Here is a 10,004-nt window from a genome sequence, read left to right as displayed (position 1 = left end):
TATATAGAGAGAGTATGTGTGTGTGTGTATATGTATATAGTGTGTGTGTATATAGAGAGAGTATGTGTGTGTGTATAGAGAGAATATATATGTGTGTGTGTATATATTATATGTGTGTGTATGTGTGTGTGTGTGTGTGTGTGTGTGTGTGTATGTATATGTATATACTCAGTTTCTTTCTTGACACCACTTATCTTCCCCCCCCAGTATCTCAGCTGTCTGCCTCAGTTTCCAGCCCCAGTCTACCTTAAGTAACCCCAAGCCTCAGTTCCTCAGCCAGCTTCTTTGTAGTCCACCGGTTCTAATCCCGGTTCTGGCAACTTTCACTCCCTACACTTTGACTCTCTCTCTCTTACCTGAACCTTCCCCCAAGTATCCCTGGTACCCCAAGCACGTCTCACACCCCCACACACGCACTGTACCATCCAAGTTAGGAACTTACTTGTGTGTATGTGTAGGTGGGTTATATATGTATATATTTATGTCATTGTGTGCATGATATATGAATTAGTCATCTGTGTCTAACTTTTGGGGTGTATATACTTGAATTGGTGATAGGTATGCATGTGCCTAGGCTGGTTTGGATGTGTATGTGCCAGAGCTGGTAGAGTGTGTGTGTGTATGCACCTAATTGATTTGTGTGTTTGTATATGTGCAATTGTCACACCATCCTGTCTAGCAGCACAATATTGAGATCCTGAGAGCTGGCCTGACCCCACAGGGCAGCAGTTTTACCATAGTTGTTAAATCTGCTACATTCAGGCCTAATTAAGCTTACATTGTCACATTTTACAATGCTAAAACACAAGTGAGTTGTCCTTCTTTTTGGTACAAAGTCCAGATGAATGTGAAAAGTAATTGGTGTGGTGCATCTTGCTAAGAAGGAATATTTTATTTAATTGAACAAAAAGTTAAATGCATAAGTTTTCAGGCCATAATGGTTCTTATTTCAGCTTCGACCTTTTAGCACCAAAGTTCTTCCATATGTTTACTTGTATGTTCAGATTAAAGAATCACCTTCTTGACTTTTTCTTAAACACTAGTACAGCATCAAACACCCTCTGTTTATCATTGGAAACTGAAAATATTACAGATTAAGCAAACTTTTTAATGCTTTTTTTCCTAATGAAGAAAGTAAAAAGCAGTGATTCTTCACTTGAAAGTGTTCAACAAAATCCCCAAGCTCTATGTATTTGTAAACCTCAAAATATGTAAAATAATCATTCATGAGAGATAATTAAGGAAAGGCCCACTAGGAATTTTTATTGATCTAGCCCATAGTTCTCAGAGGAGGCCAAGTCAGATTAGTCAGATAGGTGTCTTGGTGCTTAGGGCTTCTTATCAAAACCTAGTGGTAAGTGTATTTTACTTTGGGAAAGGTGTTTTTTGTACACTGAAAAGCTTGTTTTTGCAACTTTTTAAGCAACTTCTTGCATCTTGAATTGAAGGTAGCTTTTCTGATGGGTCTTCCCCATTTCCTTCTCTTGTGAAACTCTCCTTTTTCATTGTTCTTATTATTCTTTCTGCTCCTTGTTTAATCTGGTAGTGCTTAATTACAGTATTTTGAGATGAGATCAGTTCTTGTATTTCTGAAATGACTCTTGCCTGGGTGACTACTTCTTTGCTTCTTACTTCCCTAAACAGCACAGGAATTGCTAAACATAGAAACAGTTTTAGAATATTTTCTGCTGAGCTTTGCTCTGGTTAAAGGATCAGGAGCCTTACTGGAGCTCTTCCAGTGTCTATTGCTAAGAACTTTGCTCAGAATCTATGTAAGGCAGAATTAATTTTTCTTTGTGGGTTTCTTTTCTCACTCCTTTCCCTGCTCTCTCCTTCCCTCCCCCAGAATTGGTAAAGGCTTTCAAGGAGTCATGAAAAGATGGGGATTTAAAGGCCAGCTTGCCACCCATGGCCAAACTAAAACGCACAGAAGACCTGGGGCATTAGGAACTAGTGTAAGTATTTTATTTTCATTTTGGGGTATTATTCTTTCTTTGCCACGCTTTAGAAAGAGGTAACTGTATATTAAAATGAGCCATTTCACAATTTCTGTACATAATAGGAACAGTTTGGGGGATGGAGGGGAAGAGGCCGAGTATCTGTTCCAGTGTCGTATCTCTGACAGCACCATCATCTGATTTGGAGGAAGGTTCAAGAAAGCACACAAGGAACAAAATGGAATAAGATAAATAGGAAAAGGTTTTATTTCTCTAACCAGCAGTAGTTAGTAGGTCTTCTATATCTTAATAACATAGATAACAACTAAACAAATACTTGCCACTAGTCATAATGTGCTTGCAGTGTGGCTGGGAGAAATAATGTGCCCTCTGTCAGTAGTGTGTTAAGAGGGATATGTTAAGAGGAAATTCCATTATAATTGCCTTATAGTTTGAAAAGGTTTTGACTTGCTTTGTCTTCCAAAAATCTTACTGCTAGTTTGAAGATGTGGATAATTTACGAGGCAGTTTTATGTGCTTCTTGACGTTAACTAGCTTTCATAAATCTTATTTAACAGATCTTTCCAGCTATAGTCTCCATTGTGGAACTGTTTGTGTGGTGGCTTCTTTATAAATTTCTTAATGTATTTATTTACTTTTATTTTTTTTTTTCAAAAGCCCATTTTCTAATGGGATAGTCTGGACTTTTGAAACTATTTCCTGTCATTAAAATTTCTGTGAAGCTTTTAAGTTTATTTAAGAAGGAAATGTTTGACTATTGGAATGTATGCAAGCTAGGCTTACTGATTAGCTGAGAGAGTCGCACAATAGCACTATTCCCTGATTATGCTTTTAATTGTCCTGGAATTATTTTAAAAAAATCAGAAGAATTAAGGATACTTGAGAGAACAGCAGGGGCAAAATGGCAGCATGCTTCTATGATAGCCTGCTTGAGACTTTAAGAACATTTTGAACTGATTTTTATTCTCTTGCTTCAAATGCAAACTGCCTGTAACATGCTGTTTCTGCCACTGTTCTTTGTGATGCTGGAGTTCTTGGGGTTCCTCCCCCCACCCTTTTGGCCTTATACTGCTTTGTTTCATACTTAGGGTTTTTAACAACTCTTGCCTGTGTTGTGTTTTGAATTTGATCCTAGTTTAGGCCACTATTTGCACCATAAAACAATTGGCGCAAAGATAGGAAACCAGGAATTAAAAGAAGGTGAAAAGATGACTGCAGTCAAGTGTTGCACATGACATTGGATTGGCAGTTAGTGAGCCAATGAGTTCAGGTTGTTTTAAGGTTTTTTTTCCCCTCTCTGTGGGTTTTCTTTCAAATATGCTACATTGCTGATATGGAAGCAGCGTCTTGTAATCCTTATTGCAGCTGGCTGTTTTGGTTTTTGACACAAGAAACCAACAAATACATGGGGGATAGAGAAGGAAATGGCAGACAAGAACCTAAATAGTGATTCAGAAGTGAAAATTGTCTTTTTTAGTCTTTTATTAGTTTTATCTGCACATTAACAGCCTCTCTTTAGATATTTAGGTAAAGGTGTGATGAGATCTGATGCACAATCCACACAGTTGCACCTCCTGTCATGCTACATGTGCATGGCAGAAGGCATGATTGGGATTCAGCATTAAATCCTGTCATGCCATACAGTTGTTGCAGTGGGAGCTTGGGATCACAGTGTTTCCACTGTGAACCTTGCAGCTGAAGGGCGGGGGAGGGGGAGGCCAGTATTCCCCATGCTGCCCCTGGTGCCAGCCCTGCAGCTGAGGAGGCTTACAGAGGGGCAGTGTTCCTCACACGGTTCCTGCTGTGAGCCCCACAGCTGATTGAGTCTTGGAAGGGGAGAGGGTGTCCCTTTCTGTCTGTCTGAGCTCTACAGTTTATGAGGCTCTCAGTGGAGGCAGCTCTTGAATTGAATCTATGAACCACTGTGAACCCCATCAGCTGTGGGGCTTGTAGCAATGAGGCTCCGTCTGCACTGGCTATATTGTATTATAGGGTCTGATGTTGGATCCTACAGTCATGCTTCCTGCCATGCATGTGCAATGTGCAGATCATGCATCAGATCTTATCGTGCCTTTACCTGAACATCTAAGAGGGGCTCTTAATGTGTAGAGGAAACTAATAAGACAAAAAGGAGTAGTTGATGTAGCACCTGGCCACACGTTCAATTAATGATATGGTAAGAGCAAGCCACAAAGTTATTTGACATTTTTTGTGAAATAACTTTGTGATTTATTGCTTGTTTTATCACACTGTTAATTGATTGCACATGTGGCTGGGTCCCAGCTTAAGGCATGATTCACTGGTTAATTACGCTTTTAAGTGCAAGGTGTAGATGGGGCCTAAGCTGCTAAAGGCAAGATAGCTGAGTAGATGTGCAAATAAAGGGGATTGGAGTGGTATGGTTTGATCTGGTTGTTGTTTTGGATTCTTCATTTTGATAATATACCTTTGAAGAAAATGGGTGTGATTCTGTGTAGTCCTTTAAGAGACTACAAAAAAAATCCACAGACTAGGAGTGGGTAGCTTAATGTGACTTTAAGCCACATTTTGCATTCTCTACTCTCAGGAGCTTTGTATGGGCCCAGGGATATTTTATCGAAGTTAGAGCGGCGTCCATGGCAGCACTGCAGCCCTATCCCCAGTGTGCTTCCAACTCCCAGAGTTCACAAAAAGGCCGCTGACACACTACCTAAAGACCATGCTGTGCCTGTGCCCAGGGGAATTCTCCAGTGGCTGAAACTAGGGCCAGTAGAGCTGTTTTATGCCTCTACCTGGTATAAAGTTGTAAAAGCAGGATGCTAGAAAGCGGTGCGTCTTTCCCCCCTCAAATCTGTAAACCTCTTATATTGGGGAGGGCTGGAATACCTCCATTTGGGTGTCTTTGTCAGTGCGTCGGTATGTCCCAGGAAATCTTGGCTTACTGTGACATACTAAATCCAAACTGTTTCAGATATCCTATGAACTAATCCTTGTGCATCAGTAGGGAATATTTAAAAATGTAAAGTAAGAGATTGTGAACACCGTAAACCCCATTTTAAGATGGCCCTTGGTGTCATTTTATCCAGTATCTGAAGAGTAAGTTAATGAGTTACCTGTCCTTCTTTTGGGTATTTTACTCTCCCTGTATCAATACATTTATTTCCTCTCCTTCCTTTCGCTTTGCAGTGATACCTTTGACAGTGTACTTTTTATTCTTCTTTTGGTATAGAAAGTTAGCAGAGTTTTTCCTGGAAAGAAAATGCCTGGGAGAATGGGTAACACCTACAAGACAGCTTTCGGATTAAAGGTAAATTCAAACTATAGCAGAGCACATCTGGATGAAGTTGACTGTATTTTAGTCAGCTAATCAGGTTTTCAGTTCCTTTAACCCCCAGCGCAGTGTGGCTTTACCTTGGTTCTGACTGCCTCTACAACTTCTTGATGCAAGCAAGGCAAAAGGACCCATACAACTAGTGTCCTTCCTCATTTCTTTCCTGCGGTGAAGAAAGAAGGAAGAATGCATAAGAGCTCATGGCATTAGGTGATGCTCTATCCACATATAGAATTCCTCACCGTCTTCCTGCTTGACATCTCTCTTTGAGGTGGCAAGTTGGGAAGACTGGCTTTTTTGGGGACCATCAACTAAATTGCCTGTTTTTATTCCACTTGTGTTCAAATCCAGCACAAGTCAGTAGTGCCTGAAGCTCTTAGTATCTGAGGGCAATGCAGGTCCCAATACAAAGTGTAATTATGCTCTTGGATCCTTAACAACACTTTTATGGTGATTAAAAGCAAGAGATGGCTGGATGCTATAGAGCAGGGGTCAGCAGTATTTTTGGGCAGAGTGCCAAAAACACCTTTAACCTTGACTTCTAAGATGTTGGCATGCCAGGGCTGGACAGTGGGGGAGCTGGGAGGGGCCCAATCCTTGTTGTGGCAGTGCAGCCCTGACCCCGGCCCCGGCCCTGCCATCTGTCCTGAGGCACCGCACACCAAGCAAAATGCCTTTGTGTGCCACGCTAGCACCTGTGCTAGGTGTAGCCTACTCCTGCTGTAGACCACTAAAATAGTGTAATTTTTTTTATATTGGGTATATAACTGCCCTGGGAGAAAGCAAGGATAGTGTGTACCTGGGGTGGTCTATGAACTCAAAGAAATAAATGGGAAGAGGCCATATCTTGTAAGCCCAAGCCTACCATGTTCCCAGGGATCAAAGGTACTAGAGTCCCTAGGAGAGGCCCAGTCGCATGCCACTTTTTTTTCTACAGCTGTTGCTGTTAGGAGAAGAGAGAACATGAGGTTCATTTCATAGATTTCATATACATTTGGGCTGCAAGGGACCCTGGAGGATCATCGAGTCCAGCCCCCTACCCCAGGGGCAGGAAGTCAGCAGGGATCATAGGATCCCAGCAAGATAAGCATCCAAATGTGTCTTGAAGGCATTCTAAGTAGGTGCTTGAACCACCTCCAGCGCCAGTCTATTCCAAACCTTGGGGGCTCGGACAGTAAAGAAGTTCTTCTTTATGTCCAGCCTGAATTGGTCACGGTGGAGTTTGTAACTGTTCGATCTTATCATCCCTTGGGGTGCTCTGATGAACAGACTTTCCCTGATAAATTTATGAGTGGCCACCAGATCATCTCTGAGCCTGCGCTTTTCCAGGCTGAAGAGTCCCATTGTTCTCAGCCTCTCATAAGGTCTGTTATCCTGACCTCTGATCATGTGCATGGCACTCCTCTGCACTCTCTCAAGCTTCTCCACATCGTTTTTGAATTGTGGAGCCCAAAACTCGATGTGGCACTCCAGCTGCAGCCTCACCAAGGATTTGCTTGAGAAACATCTATGGATACAAGCCAGCGTTTTCCTCGCTTTACTAGCCGCAGCATCACATTGAAAGCTTATGTTCATCTTGTGGTCAATCATGACCCCCCAGCCCATTTCATCTGTAGTGCTAGCCAGCATATATAAGCATGCTGCAGATTTTTCCTCCCAAGGTGGAGAGCCTTGCATTTTTCGGTGTTGAAGACCATCAGGTTCTCATCTGCTCATTTCCTGAGCCTGTCAGGATCTGCATGGATCACCCTCCTGTCCTCAGGTGTGGATGCTTTACCCCAGAGTTTGGTGTCATCAGTGAACTTGGCCAGTCTGCTTCTGACACCAATGTCTACATCATTGAAGATATTAAACAGTATAGGCCCTAGGACAAAGCCTTGAGGGACCCCAATGTTCACTGTGCACCAAGACGTTTGGCTTCCGTCAGCCACCACCCTCTAGGTCCTACTGCGGAACCAGTTCCCCAGCCAGCAGATTGTGGTGAGGTCGAGGCCACAGTTGGCCAGTTTTGTCAAGAGATGATCATGGGATACCGTATCAAAAGCTTTTGTAAAGTCAAGATATATGACATCAAGCTCTTCCCTCTTGTCCAGGTGATGGGTCACCTGGTCATAAAGGGAAATGAGATTGGTCAAGCAAGACCTACCTGCAGTAAACCTGTGCTGGGTATCCCTGGGTATTTGGTGCCACTTGATGGAAAGCTTAGCTGTTATGGGCCTAATCCAAAGTTCTTTGAAGTTGATAGAGAAACTGCTATTAAATGTCTACTCAAAGTGGCATTTTGGGTCAAGTTTAGGACAAACATATGCAGAAGGCTTATGTGCTAGCATGGTGTAAAATCTAGCCACATATCATTGTCTTTGATTTGTTAATCAGTATTAACCTTTATTTTGATAAATATAAAAAGTAATAGTAAAATGCTTGGGTATTTATTTTTCTTCCTTATTTTTGTAAACCCTCAGGTGTGGAGGATCAATACAAAACACAACATCATTTTTGTAAATGGTTCTGTCCCAGGTCACCGAAATTGCTTGGTAAAGGTAGGTTTGTTTCTCAAATTGTTTCATTATGCTGTTTATCTAATGTCTGCTGTCTTTTCAGAACATTAACACTCATCTGTAATCCACAATTTCAGCCTACTATACACTATTTCGCTGATTATGTTGTTATAAGTAGCTTTGGTTCAGACCACTTCTTCCTGACACTTTAACCTAAGTCACTGGACTTTCTGGCTAGCTTTGCAGAGTACTAGTTTAAGGGCTCTTCTGGTCATCAGTAACCTGAAATGCAGGTGGGTGCTAAATTAAGAGCAATCTGGTATATTTCTAGTCTCCTACCTATCCATGGTAGCAGTTGGACAGAATGGTGGGACAGCATTTCATTCTGTTGCACAGAGGGATCAAAGGGACTGGAGTCCCATGCAGTGTATATTGTATTTTGTCCATCTGAAGAATAATGAAACTGAAACTGGGAGCAGCTGGAGTTCATGGTCTGTGGAAATAAAACAAGCTTCTTCATGGTCAGGATGACCATATTTTTTGCTGTTTATTACAGTTTTAAGGAACTAAGTAATCACAGACTTTCATGAAATTTTCTCAGGGCTATCTGTCAAAGCTCAAAGCACCAGTAAAAAATTGAATACATGCACCTAAAGTATAAATAAATTCTGTAATCCACAATAATGAAATTAGACTGGGTCACTTGATTTTAGGGGTTGTTTCAAAATAGATTAACCTTGTTCCATTTAGGGATTTTTAAGTGCCATATTTATGCAAATCTAAGATAAGATTTTCTTTTTTTTTCCAACCCCAAACAATATGGGAGGTAGGGGGCAGAACCTCATCTCAGATTTGAATATTAGCCTAGGACAGGCAGCAGCTTGGCTCTGGCTTCAGCCCCAGCTTTGGTCTGAAACCAGAGCTGAGCTGCTGCCCGTCCTGCGCCAAGGTGGCTCGTATGGCAGGTGAGGGGGCTTACAGCTGGGGGCATGTGGGGGAGACCCAAGTGTGCACCTCCATGGCTGTGGGGGGAGTACAGGGGATGCCATAAAGCCACCCTGCCTCCCCTCCCCCATCCCTTCCCCCCAGCTACTCTTAGCTTTTACTTCAGTCCCATCAGCCTGCCTGGGAGATGCTGCTGCCTCTGGGATACTGGGCCAGGGTTGTTGCTGCTGCTGCCGCCTGCTTCTGAGCTGGGGCAGAGCTGCAGTGGAAGGTAAAGGGGTGGGGGCAAGCATACGCATAGGCTGGAAGCAGGTCTGGCCCTTTGTCAGAACTGAGTTGGGGGGAGAATTTTCCAGTTAAAGCACCCTTCCACTAATTAGATTCTATACATGGAAAACTATTACACATTTATAATGTTGCATGTATAGAATCTAATTAGGGGTAAGTCTTGCATTTAAAATCATCTTGGATTTGGGTAAATGCAATAAGCACTTAATTTCCTCCACGTCAGTTCCTTCGTGGGTTGATAGTAAGTTATAAGGTATCAAAGTGTTTCTATGGTGATGGATCCTATAGATAGCAACAACAATCAAATGTATCAGATAGGCATTGCATACGTAGATACCTTCTTTCCCAACATGTATTAGGAGTACGAATAATCCTTTGTAGCCTGCACTGGTTATGACCACCTATCCCAGTCTCTGGGATGGATTACCCAATTAGCTCCTCACTTTTTCAGAGACAGAAGAAAGCAAGTTAATGTGTATCCAAAAGAAACTGTTTTCTGAATACATGTAACTTGTCTCCAAAAGTACTGGACATTATATCATTTATATCAGTAGTCAGGGCAAATTTAGGATGATTCTGCTTTCTGTCTGCACATCTGAAATAGTGAATGTTCCTTTCTCCACTACATTTATGGTCTATTAATGACAATTGAACAGAATTGATCAGAGATGCATCTCTAAGCCAATAAATGGTGGGTGTCAGGGAGGGTATTGAATATGGGAGAGATTGGTCTAGACAGGGGTTGTCAACTGGGGGTATGCATACTCCCAGGGGTACTTATGAAGACCCTTGGGGATATGTGTGAGTAGGTAGGGATGGAGTGCAGCCACCCACCACCCTGCACCATTGCCTCCCTGGAGCAGGGCCAGGGGGGTTGGAGAGAGGACAGCGGCACCCTTTTGTGGGCTGCACAGGTGCCAGCCGGCCACAGAGTGTGGGGAGGGTAGAAAGCTAGCATGTGGCAGCAGCTGCTGTTGCCACCCCACACTGCTGCCACTCCGTGTG

General features: G+C 42.6%; 1 protein-coding gene across 1 annotated transcript in view; it reads left to right on the top strand.

Annotated features, from left to right (window-relative positions):
* The window catches only part of MRPL3 (mitochondrial ribosomal protein L3), a 57,519-nt gene that overhangs the window by 38,161 nt on the left and 9,354 nt on the right, over window positions 1-10,004 (top strand). The window contains 3 exon segments of the mRNA XM_019533882.1: window positions 1,847-1,955; window positions 5,167-5,244; window positions 7,731-7,808. Of these exon segments, the coding sequence (XP_019389427.1) occupies window positions 1,847-1,955; window positions 5,167-5,244; window positions 7,731-7,808 (265 nt within the window).

Source organism: Crocodylus porosus, unplaced genomic scaffold (assembly GCF_001723895.1).
Source record: "Crocodylus porosus isolate Cpor-Errol unplaced genomic scaffold, CroPor_comp1, whole genome shotgun sequence".
NCBI lineage: Eukaryota > Metazoa > Chordata > Crocodylia > Crocodylidae > Crocodylus > Crocodylus porosus.
Note: the sequence above shows the minus strand (reverse complement) of the source record. Positions and strands in the feature narration are given on the sequence as shown.